General features: G+C 45.5%; 1 protein-coding gene across 1 annotated transcript; it reads right to left on the minus strand.

Moving 5' to 3' along the window:
- Positions 1 to 1,703: 1,703 nt before the first annotated feature.
- LOC125516948 (DEAD-box ATP-dependent RNA helicase 27-like) lies at positions 1,704 to 5,269 on the minus strand. The gene is made up of 12 exons (XM_087527238.1): positions 4,923 to 5,269; positions 4,531 to 4,716; positions 4,222 to 4,407; positions 3,780 to 3,863; positions 3,645 to 3,686; positions 3,471 to 3,560; positions 3,072 to 3,380; positions 2,948 to 2,986; positions 2,762 to 2,866; positions 2,498 to 2,566; positions 2,300 to 2,425; positions 1,704 to 1,883 (listed from the first exon to the last, which is right to left on the minus strand). Exons 1-12 carry the CDS (start codon positions 5,223 to 5,225, stop codon positions 1,704 to 1,706), a joined length of 1,719 nt encoding a protein of 572 aa, XP_087383364.1. The 5' UTR covers positions 5,226 to 5,269.
- Positions 5,270 to 24,138: the final 18,869 nt, after the last annotated feature.

Below are 24,138 nucleotides of genomic sequence, written 5' to 3' on the forward strand. Positions count from 1 at the left end.
TAGTTTGCAAAAACGTCTTACATTATGGGACGGAGGAAATAGTATACAAGTCAACGACACCTAATTAAGGCAAACTCTTCCCCTTGCACTACTGAGAAAAGTCTTATAGGTGGGGTCACATTAGCGCGGGCACACACAAGGACACGCCGAACTATTATGTGCATGAACCTTAAAATACAATAACATTTCCTCCTAGAATCGTCTATACTTCAGTTATCCAAAATTCTTTTACTTCTAAATGAATTATCATTCCATTTTTTCACTTTATGATTTACACTGCATAATATGCACAAACCTCAAAACACTTTTTCCTTTGTTTCGGAATATTACACACTTCAATTACCCAATTTTTTTCTCTTCAAAGTGAATGACAGTTGATTTTTTTACTTTGCGTTTTGCAATGAACAATATGCACAAACCTCACATCGAGGACACTTCTCACTCGTCTAGACTCTTCCGCGCGTATTTCTTCGTAATTTTTCTAAAATAATTCCTACTCAAACCATAATTTATAAGGTTTTGTTCAAGGCCATGCCAGCATGTTCATAAAATATATTTGTCTTCGAAGATGCAATACTATAGCTACTCAAAACTGCAATACAATATACCTAAAGGCAAATGTGCTAGATATATTCACATGAGTTTCCTTCCTGAGCAGTTTTAACATGGTCCCTCTTACCCCCTTTTTTCACATGAGAGGTAAGAGTATAAAATAGATCTTAGCCGTTGATCTCATCAATGAATGGCTTGATTGACTCTTACCTTCTTACCTCACATGTAAAAAAAGGAGGTAAGAGGGACCATGTTAAAATTTGCCTTCCTTTAGTATTATACCAGTAGTCTTTAGGAAGGCAAATTTTAACATGGTCCCTCTTACCCCCTTTTTTCACATGAGAGGTAAGAGTATAAAATAGATCTTAGCCGTTGATCTCATCAATGAATGGCTTGATTGACTCTTACCTTCTTACCTCACATGTAAAAAAAGGAGGTAAGAGGGACCATGTTAAAATTTGCCTTCCTTTAGTATTATACCAGTAGTCTTTGATATTTTGTAGCATGAGCATTGCTACACGGAGGACAGTTCCCACCGAAACCCGGACGACACGCTATATCCAACCATCCGTGGGCAAGTCTACACCGTAGCATACAGTTTGATTAGCCGTCGGCCGAGTGTCGTCCAGCCGAACATCGTCCGTGAAGTACTTCCGTTGTAGCATTCATGTGATGAACCACGTGAGTTAAAATCAACATCTACATCATGCATATATGGCTCCAAACTTGCATGTTTACATGCTATAATGAGTATTCACATTATGGTTACTAAAGCTCGTGCGTACACTGCACATGTACCTTACATATGTGATATGCCAGCTCCACGCATGCACATCGGACTAATTAACATCTCATGGATAAATGGATGATTGTCTTTAATTTATTCTATTTAATCTAGAGCACCATGCCAGAGTTGATGACATGCGGAAAAGCAGAAAACAAGGGGACAATGTACATATATCAAAACTGTATCATTTGTTTATTTTCTAATAAAGCTACATTACAGAAAAAGAATAAAGCTACTTTAACATAAATCACATCCAAACTTATACAATATTTGGAGATCTACACCGAAAAACAAGGATGAAAGACGATGGTGACTTTCAGCATCTCATCTTAAGCCCCTGCTAGCTGATATATCCTTCCAAGAATTATCTTGCAAACTGCACGCCATCATGAGCGCCTCTCCTTCCATAGGGGTTTGAAGGGGTAATTCCGTGCCTCTTTCCACCCTCCACCTTCCTCATCTTTCGGTGTCTCGACGCACTACTCTCCAAGTCCAGATTCACTTTAGGAGGGTTATTATTGAAACAGAAAGATGCCGCAACTTTCTGAAAGACGGCAATGAATTAGACATATAACCTCATAATTCAGTGCAGTGTCAATTGAAAAACTACACCTGTCGTTTTTTTACGGGAATTCAACTCATGTCGTTGTTGCAAGACAGAGTTGGTGAGATATCAGCATTATTCTTAAACAGAAAATTTGTATTTACCACTCATCCGAAGCTACCTTGATATTTTCAAGAGATACTCTAGTTAAGGAAATAAAAAAATTGTGCTTCGTCTTGACAACTTTAGATTTTGTAAATTTACAAACTTATAGCCAGAGGACAGAAAATTGCACAGAAACAAAATGCCCCCCACCAGTTAGGGCCATGTCAACTTGCAATGAGGGAAAATGTTGACCAGGTAAGTGCACAAAAATCAAGGACAGAACCTTGTGAAAGGACGTCGCAAATATTTACCTTGAGATCAAGTTGATGGACATCAAAAATGTCCTTCATGGAGTGTGAGTTGTATGCCAAAAGGTAGGACCTGTAGGCTTCCTTCGCTGACTGGTTTAAAAAGTAATTCCCACCAACAATACTCTCCTGCTCCAAAAAACTCGAGTTATGACACTACACGTTTAAACGATAGGATGTAGTTGCAAAAGGAACACTCACAAGTAGCGATTGTGTTTTTGGCACATGCTTTTCACTGAAAGCATATTCAGTCAGAGAAATTTTGGACACCTGCAAGCAAACTTTAGATGTGTTACTCCCTCGGTCCAATTATGTGAAGCATGCAAGTTATTGGAGAAGTTGAAGCCTTAGCATATTTCAAACTACTTCAAATTTTGTTTAACTTTCTGTATGTGTGTGTGTGTGTGTGTGTATACTTCAAGGTCCTCCTTAATAAAAGAGGAGGAGGAAGGGGACACATATTACCTGTAGGTAAATAAGCAACTTCATTTCTTCTGGTAGTAAGAACAATAACGCGCGTCCTTTGCCTTTATCACCTCGGGCAGTACGACCAACTCTATGAATGTAGTCCTGCGAGTTAAATTCCAATGTCAAGTTAGCAAAAGTGAGAAAACAGACAATATAATTCATCTAGCAAGGTTAACCACTTGCCTTTGGGTCATCTGGAGGATCATACTGCACAATATAGTCCTAAACAGGGCAAATGGTCCTTACGTTAGTTAGTTATAGTTAGTCAGGTGATACAATGATTTTAAAACCAGAAGCAAAATCTTACCACATTAGGAATATCAAGCCCACGTGCTGCCACGTTAGTGCATAATAAGATGCCCTTATTCATCTTGGAAAATTGGAAGAATGTACTAGTGCGTTTCTGCTGCTTTAGTTGCCCGTGGATATCATAACACTCTATCCCAAGGAAATTTAGAAATTCTGCATGGAATTTGACTGAGCTACATGATGAAAAGAAGACCATGACCTTCACATCCTGCTTCGTCTGCATCCTTTTTAGGAAAGCATACAGAACCAGAAACCTTTTCTCGCTAGGAATGACACAGTAGCCCTGCTGCAAGCCCTCCACGGTAGGCTGTAAGAGCATCCAAAGTTATTTCTCATCCAAATACACGAAAAACATATAATAATTTAAAAGAGAGTTGAACACAGTTCCCATATATACCTTTAATTCAGAATCATCAACTCCAACATAAACAAGTTTTCGTTGTCTTTCTTCATTTTCCCCAAACGTAAATTTTGCAAAATCTTCAACCTGTGCGATGACATCACATAAGCATTGCTGCTGATAGAACAAATCGGGGTAAGTTTTAATAGGCTGGATAACAGATCCACTAACCTTTTGAGTCTGTGTGGCAGAAAAGAGAACAGTTTGTCTATCCTGCATGCATACGATGCATAACAATTTCGGGAAAGTTAAAGGATGCACTGTGCATATATATGAAATGAAATTGCCAGATGCATGATGACATACCCGAGGGAGACGTCGAAATATTTGTTTCATGTCATCCTCAAAATTTTGCTCAAGTATGCGGTCAGCTTCATCGATTATGAGGCACTACATCATGATAGGATAGTTACGATTTTGCATATACTTGGAATAATGTAGACTGAAATTCCACACACACACACACACACACACACACACACTCTAGTTCAGTGTTAACAGGTAAGATTTGCAGTCATGAACAAGGAAAAGGTAGACGTACAGAAAGAATTCGTACTATGTGAAATAATCAGGTGGCTGATTATGCCTGAACAAGGAAAAGATAGAGAAGTATGAAATTGGTGGTTGCACTTGTCATTTATTTAATGTGCCTGCCAATTCAAAAGTGTGCACTATATATATTTCAACAGAAAAATTTCCTCAGAGCTTGGAATACACGACATACAGAAGCCAGAGTGGCTTTAATTACCTGTAGCCTCTTGTAGTTGAAATTACTGGTACTTCTCAAATGGTCCAGAAGCCTGCCCGGCGTTGCAACTAACAGATTGATCCCTTTCACAAGTTGGTTGGCCTCGCTTTTCATGTTAGTGCCACCAATTACATATCCGATAGTTTGTGAGTGATACTTGATTAATTCCTTGGCAACATTGTGTGTCTAGCGCAAATGAAAAAAAATATGAGTAAGGATAGTTAAGCGTGAATGCGTATGAATGAATAGTCATAATAAATACAAAGGATGAAAAGAGAAATTCTGAATATAAGTAAGTACAGTACATACCTGGATAGCAAGCTCCCTTGTTGGGCAAACTATAATAACTCCAGTCCCGTTCCTAGGGGTGTAGTGCGCGTTGTGTAGCAGTTCGATGGCGGGTATAAGGAAAGCAAGCGTCTTCCCCGAGCCAGTCCTGGCTGAACCCAGCACATCATGTCCTACCATGAGGTGCGGTATTGATCTAGCTTGAATCTGCAAAAATCATGCATGCATGCATGAATGAATATGCTAGCTATTAATTACGTTTATTCTACATTGATAGATAGACACACAAAAAATCCAACAGCTAGCGCAGAAAATAAGCATTCAAATACATGAATTATATACTATTACGGATGGACTTGCCAACAAATACGTAGATAAAAAAAGATAAATGTTTTTCGCCGAGACCTATCTACCTGTGTGAGGTGGGTGTAGTTCATCTCTCTGATGGCCTTGGCAGTGAGGTCGGACATGTAGAGACCAGAGAAAAGCTTGCATGTCAGAATCCCACCTCCCTCCTGCTGCCTTTGATTCTCTTCTTCTTCTTCTTCTTCTTCTTCTTCTTCTTCTTCTTCCTTCTTACCCTTCTTATCCTTTTCTTCCTCTTTCTTCTTGTCCTCCGCATCCATCACAGCCTCCTTCCGCTTCCTCTTGCTCATAGGAAGAGGAAGGGACCCCTCTTTCGCATCCGTCATATGCTTCTGCAGGATCCCTTCCATGAGAGGGGGGCGCGGCGGCGGAGGGGATATGCAATCTGGGGTATTTTTCCTTTTTTGTTTTAGATTAGATAGAATAGAGGTGCGGCTGAGTTGTATAAATATAACACAAGGCCAGGGTTCTATGCTGGCTGGCAAGGAAGTCCGGTACCGACACATCATCATTGTGGGTCCTTCCTTAGGTCTAATCGGGCTTTTTCTTTCTTACTGTGTTAAATAAAGGCCCAATCAGTAGGCTTGATTTGGCCAAGGCTTAGGCCTATCTATACCACCCCTACTGTTGTTTTTGTACCAAACATTATTGAGATTTAACTGTAAAAAAACATCATTGAGATTTAAACAAAAGTGTGGCGATGACCCCTCAAAAAAAAAACCCCGAAAATCCATCACTACAAATTTTATATTTTTGCAGAGTACATTTATCTAAATTTTTGGAAACAAACAATACAATACATACATGTTATAATGAACATCAAGTTTTTCATGGAACAAAAGCCTCACATTTTGCAAATCAAAGTTTTTTTTTTAATTTTACGGTTCATTGTCGGTGCAGCGTGTCTAAACTTGAGAGCAGACAAACTACACTCTTTGATTGATAAATTCGCAAATCAAAAGGAACCTAGCTAGAGCAATGGCGGTACATAGTCCATCCCTCACCCCATCTCACGTAACCAGGAGGGTTAGGGGTGTTCCCCTAGGGCTTCCCACCTCCCGGCTTGGGGGGCAAGTCACCCTAGGGGAGATCCCATCTACCCTGGCCGCCACCCCCCTAGGGGAAACCCTAGGGGTGCCACCCCCTCCTCCCTTCCCTATATATACAGAGGTAGAGAGAGGGCATCCGCACCCGAAGAGCACATCTTCATGCAACGGCGCTGCCTCTCATCTCCCTCGCATCCCTCTTCCTCTCCGTAGTGCTTACCGAAGCTCTACTGAGATTCCGCCACCACCACTGCCACCACACCGTCGTGCTACCGGAGGACTCGAGCTACTACTTCACCATCGCTCGCTCGATCGAGGAGGTGAATGCGCCATCAAGCCATACGTGTGTTGAACGCGGAGGTGCCCTCCGTTCGGCACTTGGATCGGGAGTTCGCGGGACGGATCATGATTGGATCGCGAAGACATTCGACTACATCAACCGCGTTTCTTAACGCTTCTGCTTAGCGATCTACAAGGGTATGTAGATGCAATCTCTCCTCTCGTAGATGGTCATCTCCTAGATTGATCTTGGTGAGCGTAGATTTTTTTTGTTTCCGATGCAACGTTCCCCAACAGGGCCGACCAGCCAAGGAGAGGGGCGCGCTAGCCCCCTAGCTAGTGGGCTGGTCTGTCCCCTCCTTTGGCCCATTAGGCCCATACACTTCCCGGGGGTGTCCGGAACCCCTTCCGGTGTCCCGATGACTACCCGGTGCACTCCGAAACTCTTTTGGTGTCCGAATACCATCGTCCTATATATAAATCTTTACATCCGGACCATTCCGGAGCTCCTCGTCATGTCCCTGATAGCATTCGGGATTCCGAACAACATTCGGTCACCAAATCATATAACTCATATAACACTATATCGTCAACGAACGTTAAGCATGCGGACCCTACGGGTTCGAGAAGTATGTAGACATGACCGATACACCTCTCCGGTCAATAACCAATAGCGGAACCTGGATGCCCATATTGGTTCCTACATATTCTACGAAGATCTTTATCAGTCGAACTGTTATGACAACATACGTAATTCCCTTTGTCCATCGGTATGTTACTTGCCTGAGATTCGATCGTCGATATCTTGATACCTAGTTCAATCTCGTTACCGGCAAGTCTCTTTACTTGTTTTGTAATACATCATCTCGTAACTAACTCCTTAGTCATTTGCTTGCAAGCTTATTATGATGTGCATCACGGAGAGGGCCCAGAGATACCTCTCCAAAACTCGGCGTGACAAATCCCAATCTCGATCCATGCCAACTCAACAAACACCTTCGGAGATACCTGTAGAGCATCTTTATAATCACCCAGTTACGTTGTGACGTTTGATAGCATACAAGGTATTCCTTCGGCATCCGGGAGTTGCATGGTCTCATGGTATAAGGAATATGTATTTTGACATTAAGAAAGCAATAGCAATAAACTGAACGATCATATGCTAAGCTAACAGATGGGTCTTGTCCATCATCATTCTCCTAATGATGTGATCCCATTATCAAGTGACAACACATGTCTATGGTTAGGAAACCTTAACCATGTTTGATCAACGAGCTAGTCTAGTAGAGGCTTACTAGGGACAAGGTATTTGTTTATGTATTCAGACATGTATTTAAGTTTCCGATCAATACAATTCTAGCATGAATAATAAACCTTTATCATGAATAAGGAAATATAAAATAACAACTTTATTATTTCCTTTAGGGCATATTTCCTTCACATTATGTCAGGGACCGCCCACCATCCGTAGATTATCGTATCCTATGATGTAGGTACCGACTTAGCCACTACGTGGCATAGTCGTAAAGCTTAACTCCGTTCCGCGTCGTACCGAATGAGACCGTACCTAGATGCCAACAATCTCATCTAAAGCATCACATACTTCTCTTAGTTTCTTTCCTTTGTTTACTTTAGTATTTACTTTTTCATTCTCTCTAGTACCTTAGTTTGATTCTCCCCTTTTACCATTCCCTAGCAACCTACTTAAGTGAACTATTTCCAAACTCCGGTTTGGTATGAGAGTCGTTGTGTTAGTGACAACACAGCTGCGGGGATTGTGGTGCCATCCTATTCGCTCCCTGTGGGATCGACAAACCTTATATCATGAAATTGCTACATAGCCCTGTGCAATTGCAGGACATCAAGCTTTTTTTGGCGCCGTTGTCGGGAATCATAGCATTTGGCTATTACTTTACCATTCACATTTAGTTTACTTTTGTTTGTTGCAAAATCTTCTAATCATGTCTTCTGAGATGTATACTTAGGAAAATCTGAAATCTGCAAAGGAGGAGAAGAGCAACAAATTCCACCTATGGCTATCAATAATGGGAAGATAAAAGAGTGGATAGCACTGCTCGAAGAATGGGCACCAATTACATGCGATGAGTACTTTGTAACGTGCAATGCTTGTAAAATGGAAGGGCACTATGCTTATCAATGTAAGTAAAATGTTGATAGACTCTTCGTTCACATACATCCTCGAATAGGGCATGTGGGGCAAAGTAGCCGTCCATTAGCATCAAATGTTTGCGCGCCTAGTTGCGGTTGAGCACCGATGACCCTTGTGTTGGAAATATGCCCTAGAGGCAATAATAAATTGGTTATTATTATATTTCCTTGTTCATGATAATCGTTTATTATCCATGCTAGAATTGTATTGATAGGAAACTCAGATACATGTGTGGATACATAGACAACACCATGTCCCTAGTAAGCCTCTAGTTGACTAGCTCGTTGATCAGTAGATGGTTACGGTTTCCTGACCATGGACATTGGATGTCGTTGATAACGGGATCACATCATTAGGAGAATGATGTGATGGACAAGACCCAATCCTAAGCCTAGCACAAAGATCGTGTAGTTCGTATGCTAAAGCTTTTCTAATGTCAAGTATCATTTCCTTAGACCATGAGATTGTGCAACTCCCGGATACCGTAGGAGTGCTTTGGGTGTGCTAAACGTCACAACGTAACTGGGTGGCTATAAAGATACACTACAGGTATCTCCGAAAGTGTCTGTTGGGTTGGCACGAATCGAGACTGGGATTTGTCACTCCGTGTAAACGGAGAGGTATCTCTGGGCCCACTCGGTAGGACATCATCATAATGTGCATAATGTGATCAAGGAGTTGATCACGGGATGATGTGTTACGGAACGAGTAAAAAGACTTGCCGGTAACGAGATTGAACAAGGTATCGGGATACCAACGATCGAATCTCGGGCAAGTATCGTACCGATGGACAAAGGGAATTGTATACGGGATTGATTGAATCCTTGACATCATGGTTCATCCGATGAAATCATCGTGGAGCATGTGGGAGCCAACATGGGTATCCAGATCCCGCTGTTGGTTATTGAGCGGAGAGTTGTCTCGGCCATGTCTGCATGACTCCCGAGCCCGTAGGGTCTACACACTTAAGGTTCGATGACGCTAGGTTTATAGGGATAGATGTACGTGGTTACCGAATGTTGTTCGGAGTCCCGGATGAGATCCCGGACGTCACAAGGAGTTCCGGAATGGTCTGTAGGTAAAGATTTATATATAGGAAGTCATCATACGGTCACCGGAATAATTCGGGGGTTACCGGTATTGTACGGGAACCACCGGAGGGGTTCCGGGGGTCCACCGGGAGGGTCCACCTACCCCGGAGGGCCCTATGGGCTGTATGTGGAGAGGGACCAGCCCCTTAGTGGGCTGGGCGCCTCCCCCCCTAGGGCCCATGCGCCTAGGGTTTGGGGGAACCCTAAAGGGGAGGCGCCCCCTTGCCTTGGGGGGCAAGGCAACCCCCCTTGGCCGCCGCCCCCTCCTCAGATTGGATCTGAGGGGGCGGCCCCCCCTCTCCCTTGCCCCTATATATATGTGGGGGGTGGGAGGGCAGCCGCACCCAAGTCTTGGCGCAGCCCTCCCCCTCTCCCAAGTCCTCCTCTTCTCCCACGGTGCTTGGCGAAGCCCTGCAGGATTGCCATGCTCCTCCTTCACCACCATGCCGTCGTGCTGCTGCTGGATGGAGTCTTCCCCAACCTCTCCTTCTCCCCTTGCTGGATCAAGGCGTAGGAGACGTCACCGGGCTGTACGTGTGTGGAACGCGGAGGTGCCGTCCGTTCGGCACTAGGATCATCGGTGATTTGGATCACGACGAGTACGACTCCATCAACCCCGTTCACTTGAACGCTTCCGCTTAGCGATCTACAAGGGTATGTAGATGCACTCTCCTTCCCCTCGTTGCTAGATTACTCCATAGATTGATCTTGGTGATGCGTAGAAAATTTTGAATTTCTGCTACGTTCCCCAACAGCGGCATCATGAGCTAGGTCTATGCGTAGTTTCTATGTACGACTAGAACACAAGTTGTTGTGGGCGTCGATTTTGTCAATTTGCTTGCCGTTACTAGTCTTATCTTGATTCGGCGGCATCGTGGGATGAAGCGGCCTAGACCGACCTTACACGTACTCTTACATGAGACTGGTTCCACTGACTGACATGCACTAGTTGCATAAGGTGGCTAGCGGGTGTCTGTCTCTCCCACTTTAGTCGGATCGGATTCGATGAAAAGGGTCCTTATGAAGGGTAAATAGAAATTGGCATATCACGTTGTGGTTTTCGCGTAGGTAAGAAACGTTCTTGCTAGAAACCTATAGCAGCCACGTAAAAAACTTGCAACAACAATTAGAGGACGTCTAACTTGTTTTTGCAGCATATGCCTTGTGATGTGATATGGCCAAAAGGATGTGATGAATGATATATGTGATGTATGAGATTGATCATGTTCTTGTAATAGGAATCACGACTTGCATGTCGATGAGTATGAAAACCGGCAGGAGCCATAGGAGTTGTCTTAATTTATTTATGACCTGCGTGTCAACATAAACGTCATGTAATTACTTTACTTTATTGCTAAAGCGTTAGCCATAGTAGTAGAAGTAATAGATGACGAGACAACTTCAAGAAGACACGATGATGGAGATCATGATGATGGAGATCATGGTGTCATGCCGGTGACAACGATGATCATGGAGCCCCGAAGATGGAGATCAAAAGGAGCAAAATGATATTGGCCATATCATGTCACTATTTGATTGCATGTGATGTTTATCATGTTTTACATCTTATTTGCTTAGAATGACGATAGCTTAAATAAGATGATCCCTCACTAAAATTTCAAGAAAGTGTTCCCCCTAACTGTGCACCGTTGCGAAGGTTCGTTGTTTCGAAGCACCACGTGATGATCGGGTGTGATAGATTCTAACATTCAAATACAACGGGTGTAAGCCAGATTTACACACGCAATACACTTAGGTTGACTTGACAAGCCTAGCATGTACAGACATGGCCTCGGAACACGGAAGACCAAAAGGTCGAGCATGAGTCGTATAGAAGATACGATCAACATGAGATGTTCACCGTTGATGACTAGTCCGTCTCACGTGATGATCGGACACGGCCTAGTCGATTCGGATCATGTTTCACTTAGATGACTAGAGGGATGTCTATCTGAGTGGGAGTTCATTAAATAATTTGATTAGATGAACTCAATTATCATGAACATAGTCTAAATTGTCTTTGCAAATATGTTCTAGATAAATAGCTCACGTTGTAGCTCCCTGTTTCAATACGTTCCTAGAGAAAGATTAAGTTGAAAGATATTGTAAGCAATGATGCGGACTGGGTCCGTAGTCCGAGGAGTGTCCTCACTGCTACACAGAAGGCTTACGTCTTTGATGCACCGCTCGATGTGCAAACCCCTACAACGTCGTCTGTGGATGTTGTGAACACCTGACAGACACATCCTGATGACTACTTGATAGTTTAGTGCACCATACTTTACGGCATAGAATCGGGATTCCAATGACGTTTTGAACGCCATAGAACATATCAGATGTTCCAAGAGCTGAAATTGGGATTTCAGGCTCATGCCCGTGTTGAGAGGTGTGAGACCTCTGACAAGTTCTTTTGCCAACAAGATGGAGGAGAATAGCTCAGCTAGTGAGCATGTGCTCAGAATGTCTGGGTGCTACAATCACTTAAATCAAGTGGGAGTTAAACTTCCAGATAAGATAGTGATTGATAGAGTTCTCTAGCCACTATCACTAAGCTACTAGATCTTCATGATGAACTATGACATGGAAGGGATGGAGTTGATCCCGGAGCTGTTCGCGGTGCTTAAGACCGCAAAAGGTAGAAATCAAGAAGGAGCATCAAGTGTTGATGGTTTAACAAGACCACTGGTTTCAAGAAGGGCAAGGGCTAGAAGGGAAACTTCATGGATGGCAAACCAGTTGCCGCTCTAGTGAAGGAACCCAAGGTTGAATCCAAACCCGAGACTAAATGCTTCTATTGTAAGGGGAACGGTCACTGGTAGCGGAATTACCCCAAATGCATGGTAGATAAGAAGGCTGGCAACTTCAACAAAGTATATACGTGTTATTAATGTGTACCTCACTAGTACTCCTAGTAGCACCTGGGTATTGGATACCGGTTCAGTTACTATTATTGGTGACTTGAAGCAAAAGCTACGGACTGAACGGAGACTGGCTATGTGCGAGGTGACGATGTGTGTTGGAAGTGTTTCCAAAGTTGATGAGATCACCATCACACGCTCCATCTGCCTTCGGGATTAGTATTGAACCTAGATAAATGTTATCAGGTGTCTACGTTGAGCATGAATATGATTAGATCATGTTCATTGCAATACGGTCATTCATTTAAGTTAGAGAATAATGGTTATTCTGTTTACATGAATGATAAATTTCATGGTCATGCACCCTATGTGAATGGTTCATTGAATCTCGGTCGTGGTAATACACATGTTCACGCCAAAAGATGTAGAGTTAATAATGATAGTACCACTTTCTTGTGGCACTGCCGCTTAGGACATATTGGCGTAAGATGCATGAAGAAACTCCATGTCAATGGATGTTTGGAGTCACTTGATTTTGAATCACTTGACACATGCGAGCCATGCCTCATGGGCAGGATGACTAAGACTCCGTTTTCAGGTACAATGAAACGGACAAGTGACTTGTTGGAAATCATGCATGCTGATGCGTATGATCCAATGAGAATTGAAGCATGCGGTGGATATCACTATTTTCTCATCTTCACTGACGATTTGGGTAGATATAGGTATATCTACTTAATGAAGCACAAGTCTGAAACTTTTGAAAAGTTCAAGCAATTTCAGAGTGAAGTTAAGAATCATCATAACAATAAGATCATGTTCCTACGATCTGATCAAAAGGGGATTTTCTGAGTTATGAGTTTGGCAAATCACTTAAGACATTGTGGAATTGTTTCACAGTTGAAGCCACCTGGAACACCACAGTTGTAATGGTGTGTCCGGACGTTGTAATCGAACCCTATGAGATATGGTGCGATCTATGATGTCTCTTACCAATCTACCGTTTTCATTTTGAGGTTATGTGTTAGAGACAGTTGCATTCACTTTAGATAGGACACCATCTAATTCCGTTGAGACGATGTCGTATGAACATTGGTTTGGCAAGAAACCAAAGTTGTCGTTTCTTAATGTTTGGGGCTGCGATGCTTAAGGCTTCAGCCAGAGAAGCTCGAACCCAAAGCGGACAAACACATCTTCATAGGATACCCAAAGGTGACAGTAGGGTATACCTTCTATCTCAGATCCAAGGGCAAATTGTTTGTCGCTAAGAACGGGTCCTTTCTCGAGAAGGAGTTTCTCTCGAAAGAATTGAGTGGGAGGAAGATAGAACTTGATGAGGTTGTCGAACCTTTACTTCAACCAGAGAGTGACGCAACACAGAAAGATGTTTTCTTTGGTGCCTACGTCTGTTGAATAGGAAGTTAATGATAGTGATCATGAAGCTTCGGATCAAGTTGCTATCGAACCTCGTAGGTCGACAAGGATATGTACTACTCCTAAGTGTTACGGTAATCCTGTCTTAGATATCATGTTGTTAGACAACAATGAACCTACGATCTATGGAGAAGCGATGGTGGGCCCATATTCCGACAAATGGTTAGAAGCCATGAAATCTGAGATAGGATCCATATATCAGAACAAAGTATGGACTTTGGTGGACTTGCCCGATGATCGGCAAGCCATAGAGATAAATGGATCTTTAAGAAGAAGACGGACGTGGGCAGTAATGTTACCGTCTATGAAGCTCGACTTGTGGGAAAGAATCTTTTCACAAGTTCAAGGAGTTGACTACGATGAGAATTTCTCACCCGTAGTGATGCTTAAGTCCGTCGGAATCATGATAGCGTTAGCTGTATTTTTCGATTATGAAATCTTACAGATGGATGTCAAAACAAGTTTTCTTACCAGTTTTCGTAAGAAAAGTTGTATGTGATACAATAAAAGGTTTTGTCGATCCTAAGGATGCTAAAAGGTATCCTGGCTCCAGCAATCCTTCTATGGACTAGAGCAAGCATCTCGGAATCGGAATATATGTTTTGATGGAGTGATCAAAGCTTTTAGGTTTATACAATGTTTGCTAGAAACTTGTATTTACAAGAAAGTGAGTGGGAGCACTACAACATTTCTAATAAGTATATGTGGATGACATATTGATGATCCGAAATAATGTAGAATTTCTGGAAAGCATAAATGGTTGTTTAAAGAGTGTTTTTCAAAGGAAGACCTGGATAAAGCTGCTTACAAATTGGGCATCAAGATCTATAGAGATAGATCAAGACGCCTGATGATACTTTCAAAGAACGCACACCTTGACATGTTTTTGAAGGAGTTCAAAATAGATCAGTCAAAGAAGGGGTTCTTACCTAAGTTGTAAGGTGTGAAGTTGAGTAAGACTCAAAGCTTGACCACAGCATAAGAAAGAGAAAGGACGAAGGTCGTCCCCTATGCTTTTTTCATGGGCTCTATACGGTATGCCATCCTGAAGTACCGCACCTGATGTGTGCCTTGCCACATGTCTGGCAGGAGGGCACCTGATATAGCGGTCAAAATTATCCTTAGAGGAGTAAGGAAATGTTTCTCGGTTATGGAGGTGATAAAGAGTTCGACGTAAAGAGTTACGTCGATGCAAGCTTAACACCTATCCGGATAGCTCTGAGTAGAGATACCGGATACGTATAATGAAGCAATAATTTGGAATAGCTCCAAGTGGAACGTGGTAGCAGCATCTACGATATAAAGTTTTGCGAAATACATAGGGATCTGAATATGGAAAGACCCGTTGACTACAACCTCTCTCACAAGCATAACATGATCAAACCCAGAACTCTTTGAGTGTTTATAACATAGTGACGTGAACTAGATCATTGAGTCTAGTAGACTCTTGGATGTTGGTCACATGGCGATGTGACCTGTGAGTGTTAATCACATGGCGATGTGAACTAGATTATTGACTCTAGTGCAAGTGGGAGACTGTTGGAAATATGCCCTAGAGGCAATAATAAATTGGTTATTATTATATTTCCTTGTTCATGATAATCGTTTATTATCCATGCTAGAATTGTATTGATAGGAAACTCAGATACATGTGTGGATACATAGACAACACCATGTCCCTAGTAAGCCTCTAGTTGACTAGATCGTTGATCAGTAGATGGTTACGGTTTCCTGACCATGGACATTGGATGTCGTTGATAACGGGATCACATCATTAGGAGAATGATGTGATGGACAAGACCCAATCCTAATCCTAGCACAAAGATCGTGTAGTTCGTATGCTAAAGCTTTTCTAATGTCAAGTATCATTTCCTTAGACCATGAGATTGTGCAACTCCCGGATACCGTAGGAGTGCTTTGGGTGTGCCAAACGTCACAACATAACTGGGTGGCTATAAAGGTACACTACAGGTATCTCCGAAAGTGTCTGTTGGGTTGGCACGAATCGAGACTGGGATTTGTCACTCCGTGTAAACGGAGAGGTATCTCTGGGCCCACTCGGTAGGACATCATCATAATGTGCACAATGAGATCAAGGAGTTGATCACGGGATGATGTGTTATGGAACGAGTAAAGAGACTTGCCGGTAACGAGATTGAACAAGGTATCGGGATACCGACGATCGAATCTCGGGCAAGTATCGTACCCATGGACAAAGGGAATTGTATACGGGATTGATTGAATCCTTGACATCGTTGTTCATCTGATGAAATCATCGTGGAGCATGTGGGAGCCAACATGGGTATCCATATCCCGCTGTTGGTTATTGACCGGAGAGTTGTCTCGGCCATGTCTGCATGACTCCCGAGCCCGTAGGGTCTACACACTTAAGGTTCGATGACGCTAGGGTTATAGGGATAGATGTACGTGGTTACCGAATGTTGTTCGGAGTCCCGGATGAGATCCCAGACATCACGAGGAGTTCCAGAATGGTCCGGAGGTAAAGATTTATATATAGGAAGTCATCATATGGTCACCGGAATAATTCGGGGGTTACCGGTATTGTACCGGGACCACCGGAGGGGTTCCGGGGTCCACCGGGAGGGTCCACCTGCCCCGGAGGGCCCTATGGGCTGTATGTGGAGAGGGACCAGCCCCTTAGTGGGCTGGGCGCCTCCCCCCTAGGGCCCATGTGCCTAGGGTTTGGGGGAACCCTAAAGGGGGGGGGGGGGGAACCCCCCTTGGCCGCCGCCCCCTCCTCAGATTGGATCTGAGGGGGCGGCCCGCCCTCTCCCTTGCCCCTATATATATGTGGGGGGTGGGAGGGCAGCCGCACCCAAGTCTTGGCGCAGCCCTCCCCCTCTCCCAAGTCCTCCTCTTCTCCCGCGGTGCTTGGCGAAGCCCTGCAGGATTGCCACGCTCCTCCTTCACCACCATGCCGTCGTGCTGCTGCTGGATGGAGTCTTCCCCAACCTCTCCTTCTCCCCTTGCTGGATCAAGGCGTAGGAGACGTCACCGGGCTGTATGTGTGTTGAACGCGGAGGTGCCGTCCGTTCGGCACTAGGATCATCGGTGATTTGGATCACGACGAGTACGACTTCATCAACCCCGTTCACTTGAACGCTTCCGCTTAGCGATCTACAAGGGTATGTAGATGCACTCTCCTTCCCCTCGTTGCTAGATTACTGCATAGATTGATCTTGGTGATGCGTAGAAAATTTTGAATTTCTGCTACGTTCCCCAACACCTTGATCGACCCTTGAAATTGAGAACATGCTTTTCTGCATGCTCGCATCTGCAAGGACCACTTGCATCATCATTGTCTCATATGTGTAGTCCTCCTCGTCGGACGACTAAACATAGTGCTTGTATATGTACTTCATATCCGAATCCATTGCTTGAAAGAAGAAGGGACAAAAAAAATGATCACACGCATTTCACCGAACACTTGTCAGGCATGGTGACTGCCATAGGGGTGGATGGTACCTGTGTAGCGGATGGAGGAGAGATGTGGAACGATGGCGGTGGACAAGCGGTTGAGCCTCGGATGCAACATTGGAGACAGATTTGTCGAGTTCTGGCAAGGGTGTGGCGGGGCAGTCGGGGTGGTGGAGCAGCGACAGAGGCAAGAGAGAAAACGAATACAAAAAAAGATGGGAGGATGGAGGCGTGGGGTCCGGGAGGGGTTTTGGGTGGGTCGGGGGTGTCGGAGTCCTACGTAGCTGGTGTCCGAACTCCCGCAATGCCCCCCAGATTATTTCAACTTTGCGGAAAATGTGTGTCCGGGTCGATTGGTGGACCAATAAAAGGCCGCGTTGGATGACTAAAGACGTCCGGACTGCACAGTTCTTAATTTGTGAGTTGGTGCCTTTCGGGATGATAATACGTATTAGGAACAATGGCGATCGACTTAATTAGAGCTTCTTTGGATTGATGAATTCATAACCGAAAAATGCAACAGCAGATAGACTCGCTTAGCCAGGAAAGGGGGTCTCAGCAGCGACAGCAGCTAGCGGATCCAGCATTGGACAGCACCGTCTCATCCATGCCGAGAAGGAGTGTGGGTTCCGCCCCGGCCGATGAGGCACTGCTGGATAGATACCCTGTGGATGACATCATGGATAACACTAATTGTGACCTACACTTCAAAATGAAGAACATATCGATGAAGGTGGCGGGCGTTGTTGCTTATACAAATCCCCCTGAAGCAACCTTCCATTACAACCCGATTCTAGCTGGCTATGCTCGTGTCGTGGTTGATGAAGTGGTGGCACAATATTCGGGGCTAGAGCTTGACATTCCTGGAGGTGACGACGAGCACACACTGGGAGAGGCCATACATCGTATCATTCCATGGAGAAAGGATTGCATCATCTTTCCAAGGCCACCGACACCGCGCCAGCCGACTCCTTGAAATCCGCCACCGCGTCAGCAGACTCCCGCTCCTCCAAGTCATCAGCCACCACCTCAGCAGAGTCCTGCTCCTTGAAGTCCACCAACGCGTCAGGCCACTCCTCCTCCAAGTCCGGCACCGCGTCAGCCAACTCCTCCTCCTCCAAGTCCGGCAACGCGTCATCCCACTCCTCCTCCTCCTCCAAGTCAGGCACCGCGTCAGCCATCTCCGCCGCCTAAGCAACAATGGAAGAGAGCCGCCACGGCTATGGTGGCTAGCGGTACAAGTCATGTACATGAGGCAAGAGATACCAATTTGGTCCAAGCCTCGCGCCTCTTCCGAAGAGGCCTTACGACATGACTGTGGAGCAAAATGAAGCCGAATGCCAAGCCCAAGTGAGGGCCCATTCTGGACCGAAACCGCCACCGCCACCAAAGGAGAAAGTGCCTGAGCATGATGTTGACCACTTCATTCGTATGGCTCAAGCATCAGCTCCCAAGCCTAGGGACTCAGACTATGAGCGCCAAATCAGGAAGGCATATCAAGCACAAAATAAAGAGTCGAGCTCAAGCTCCAGTCAAGCAGCTGCCAAAAAAGCGACAAAATCGTTCTCCAGCTGGGAGAACAGGCGGTGCAATCGATCCACCCGCTGATGTCTACTACACAACCTTCTTCTTGTAGACGTTGTTGGGCCTCCAAGTGCAGAGGTTTGTAGGACAGTAGCAAATTTCCCTCAAGTGGATGACCTAAGGTTTATCAATCCGTAGGAGGCGCAGGATGAAGATGGTCTCTCTCAAGCAACCCTACAACCAAATAACAAAGAGTCTCTTGTGTCCCCAACACATCCAATACAATGGCAAATTGTATAGGTGCACTAGTTCGGCGAAGAGATAGTGATACAAGTGGTATATGGATAATAGATAAGGGTATTTGTAATCTAAACTTATAAAAACAGCAAGGTAACGAATGATAAAAGTGAGCGTAAACGGTATTGCAATGATAGGAAACAAGGCCTAGGGTTCATACTTTCGCTAGTGTAAGTTCCCTCAACAATACTAACATAATTGGATCACATAACTATCCCTCAACATGCAACAAAGAGTCACTCCAAAGTCACTAATAGCGGAGAACGAATGAAGAGATTATGGTAGGGTACGAAACCACCTCAAAGTTATTCTTTCCAATCAATCCGTTGGGCTATTCCTATAAGTGTCACAAACAGCCCTAGAGTTCGTACTAGAATAACACCTTAAGACACAAATCAACCAAAACCCTAATGTCACCTAGATACTCCAATGTCACCTCAAGTATCCATGGGTATGATTATACGATATGCATCACACAATCTCAGAATCATCTATTCAACCAACACAAAGTACCTCAAAGAGTGCCCCAAAGTTTCTACCAGAGAATCACGACGAAAATGTGTGCCAACCCCTATGCATAGGTTCATGGGCAGAACCCGCAAGTTGATCACCAAAACATACATCAAGTGGATCAATAGAATACCCCATTGTCACCACGGGTATCCCGCGCAAGACATACATCAAGTGTTCTCAAATCTTTAAAGACTCAATCCGATAAGATTACTTCAAAGGGGAAACTCAATTCATTACAAGAGAGAAGAGGGGGAAGGAGAAACATAAGATCCAACTATAATAGCAAAGCTCGCGATACATCAAGATCGTGCCAAATCAAGAACACGAGAGAGAGAGAGAGATCAAACACATAGCTATTGGTACATACCCTTAGCCCCGAGGGAGAACTACTCCCTCCTCATCATGGAGAGCACCGGGATGATGAAGATGGCCACCGGAGAGGGATTCCCCTCCGGCAGGGTGCCGGAACGGGTCTAGATTGGCTTTCGGTGGCTACGGAGGCTTCTGGCGGCGGAACTCCCGATCTATTGTGCTCACGGATGTTTTTAGGGTATATGGAGATATATAGGCGGAAGAAGTATGTCAGGGGGGCCACGAGGGGCTCACGAGGGTGGAGGCCCGGAGCTACTACCGTAGAACCCGACACGAAAAGTCGAGACCACAGCCGAGAGTGGTTGTACAAGCGGTACTACCACCCATAAGCGGTACTACCCACTACAAAAAAGACACATCCGTGACATTATGGGCTGAACGATTTTTTTTCTGTCATGCTTATGACACTTCTATGACGATAATTGTGACAAAAGCCGGTATCATCATAGATGTGGCGGCCTCCTACTTCTATGACAAAAAATCATGATAGAAAATGGGCTTTTCATCCTGGGCGGGGCGGAGACGCAACTGCATGACATTCTTTGGGCCGTCCATGATGGAAAAAACCATGGTAGAAGCGAGGGTGAGGAAAATATCGGGGATTTCCCGGTTATGGTGGGTGGTCGGGGGCCGAGCGATGCGCGTTTCTCTCGTACACGTACACGCGTGGGTGCGAGGCCTTGAGCTTTAACTGAACCTGAGCGAGGCGTTCTCCTACTGAACCCGAGCGATTGCACTGCAGGCTACGCGTTACTGAACCCGAGCGATCGATCGGTGGCTGTTAACTGAACCCGATCGAGCGATTCCTTCGCTACTGTTGCTAACTGAAGCCGATCGAACCTGCAGCCTGTTGATGAACAGTGAGCGTTGTTGGGGCTTTGGATGAACAGTTCCCGATGGGGGGTTGGATGAAGAGGACCCCGTGGTGTTGCCGCTGGATGAACAGGACCCCGTGGAGGGCTGGTTGAACAGTAGCCGATGGAGGGCTAGATGAACAGTAGCCCGTGGAGGGGTGGTTGAACAAGACCGCATGGAGCGGGCTAGTTGAACAGTAGCCGGTGGAGGAGTGGTGGAGGCCGAATGAACAGGAGCCCGTGGATGAACAGTCGTAGGTGGAGGCTGGAGGAGGTCGACGGTGGATGAACAGTAGCCCATGGAGGCTGGAGGAGGTCAACGGTGGAGATGAACAGTATCCCGTGGAGTCCCGTTTTGCGGTACGCCACACCCCTCCCGATGAACAGGACCCCCGTTTTGACCGTAGCGCTCCAATACAAGTCAGTTTCCTCCATTTTGCGGTACGCCACACACCTCCCGATCAATAGGACCCCGTTCCGAAAGTAGGAGGTCCAAGAGAAGTCTGTTTCCTCCGTTTTGCGGTACGCCAGACCCCTCCCGATGAATAGGATCCTGTTTCGACCGTGGCCAGTCGAACACAAGGCCGTTTCCTCCGTTTTGCGGTACGCTAGGCCTTGTTTCCATCGGCTGTTCCGTCCAAGACGGTTGGCTCTCGATGAACATGATGTATTCCATTGCCTCCCGATAACACGACACATTCCGTTGCCTCCCCATGAACACGACGACGCGGTTTCTCCGTTCCGACCCAGCCATGTACGCGAGCCCTGGCCGTACGTATGCGCGAGTAGGCATTCCAGACCCCGCCCGCATGTACGTACGTGGCCGTATTTACTTTCTTGCACCTTGGCCGCTGTACGTATGTGTACATGATATTAACGGGACTACGTGACATGCAACGTGCGCGCCTCTACTACGACACATGCCCTTCCTTACACGGCCACGGTTCATCGCTGCAGCCTATAGACAGACCGATTGTATGTACGTACATGTTCGCGACCAGAATGACAACGCTACGTACGATTCGACCAGGTGGGTCCCGACTATCAGGCACTTCCTTGCGTGCGAAGATGTAGCTGGTGGGTCCCAACAGTCAGGGGGCGAATCATTTTTTTGCCCGTATTATGGATGCACTTCCTTGCGTGCGAAGATGTAGCTGGTGGGTCCCAGCAGTCAGGGGGAAACCTTTTTTCATGAAATACGGTGGCCCGTCCGATGGGTCCCTTCTATTAGGTGGAGGAATCACTATTTTCCGCATAATAGGGAGGCACTTCCTTTCTGCGGCCGTGGACCCAGCTGTCAGCCTCTCCATGTACAGTACTCTTCCGATGGAAGTCGTTCCTTGACCACATTGACCACGCCGCATCGAGAGCACCAAGGCGGTGGATGACGGGGATGCCTAGGAAGGGGATGACGCAGAGCCGGGGAAGACGCGACAGTGGATGCCCACGCGGAGAAGAGTACAAGGGTTCACTGGTTCGGCTTCGGTGTGTGGCTGCCGTCGCCGCAGGGCCTGGCCAGCGGTGGGAGTAGTAGGGGGCAGTGAGGCCTCCGCGGCATCACAGCCGACCACGGGAGGCAGAGCACGCGACACGACCAGCGCTGGTTTGGGTGGCTGGAGTAAGAAGACCAGAGGTTGAAGAAGCACTACGACCGTTGGATGGACATCGTACGGTCACTGGAGCTAGAATCATTCATATTGACTAAGTTGACAAAGCCCTCCGTCCTCGTCAACTTAGTAGGCCCACAAGTCAGTCTCCCACTATGGTGGGTCCCAACTAGCAGGGGGTATTCATTTTTTTGTGCGTAATAAGGAGGCACTTCCTTGCGCGCGAAGATATAGCTGGTGGGTCCGACCTGTCAGCGGGTGGAAAGTTTTTTCACGAAATACAGAGGCCCTTCCGGTGGTTCCCAGCTGTCAGGTGGAGGAATCATTATTTTGCGCATAATAAGGAGGCATTTCCTTGCATGCGGCCGTGGACCCAGCTGTCAGTCTCTCCACGTACAGTCCACTTCCGATGGATGTCGTTCGTTGACCATGTTGACCACGCTGCGCCGAGAGCACCAAGGCGGTGGATCCACGGCGGGGCCTAGGAAGGGAACGACACTAAGCCAGGGAATACTCGGCAGTTGTTTCCCACGCGGAGGGGAGTACGAGGGTTTACTGGTTCGTGTGCCGTCGCCGGAGAATAACAACAGGTGTGGGTGAGTAGAGGGATGGCTAGGCCAGCGATGGGAGTACGGTGGGGCGGTGAGGCCTGCGCGACATCACAACCGGCCACGGGAGGAGGGAGCAGGCAATCCCGCCGGCGTTTGTTTGAGCGACTGGAGCAGGAAGCGCATAGATTGAAGAAGCACAACGGCCGTTGGATGGACATCCAACGGTCACTGCTTGTGCGTCAACCTTTTTTTTAGGAAAGCCTCAAATCTATGGAAAACAGCATACAACCCGTCTGCCATTATTTCTAATAATTTACAGCCCATTTGCTAATTCTTAAGGTTTTTTTGGAGCCCATATTATTTTTGTTAGCATTACAGCCCTTATTGTGGCCACAGTTAAAAAATTATATGAAATTTTGCATTTCGGTGCGGTCCAAACTGTTTTTAATCCCGAAATTTTGAGTCATATTCAAACTGATTTAGAAAATAAATGTATATCAATATAAAATCCAACAAATTGTCCACACATAAAAATCAATGGAATTTAAAATCTTGAAATGAAAAAAAAGAAATTTGAAACTAATTGCCGGTTTGATGTGTTTTAAATGTACAACCCATTTCTCATTACTGATAGGCCATTTTTTGGGCCAGCCGAATGAAGCTCTCCTCGTCTTGAAAGATTTGCAGCCCAACAGGCCTGACAAAGTGACTTACTTGACAAAGCACAACAAAAACTGGGCTAGCCATTTTCAGAAAGAAAAAAAACTACTGGGCTGGTCTGTGGTAAACATAAAAGAAAAGGCTGTCTAGACAGGCCAGAGTTCCCAGCACAACCAGTTGACACCCTACTTCCGTCTCAAAAACAAATTAGATAAATGCCACTCCAATTATGGCGATTCATAAAAATTCCGCAGCAATTTCCAAACTTTGAAAAATGCCACTGCAATTTTTGCAAACTTTGAAAAACGACACTGCAATTTTTGCAAACTTTGAAAAACACCACTCAAGACTTCGAAAAATGCCACTGAAAATGGGATAAAATGGAATTTTTCAAAGTTTGGAAATTGGAGTGGAATTTCTCGGAATCACCAAATTTGGAGTGGCATTTATCAAATTAACCCAAAACAAAAATAACTGGGCGAGCTGCTGGGTCCCTTGTCGTGGTTTTGTCACGGCAGATGTCCTCGTGGAAGGACTTAGTTGTGGAGCCATTGCGACAAGGTTAGCTT

This window comes from Triticum urartu, chromosome 6A (genome assembly GCF_056163025.1).
Source record: "Triticum urartu cultivar PI428250 chromosome 6A, HENAU_Tu73, whole genome shotgun sequence".
Lineage (NCBI taxonomy): Eukaryota > Viridiplantae > Streptophyta > Magnoliopsida > Poales > Poaceae > Triticum > Triticum urartu.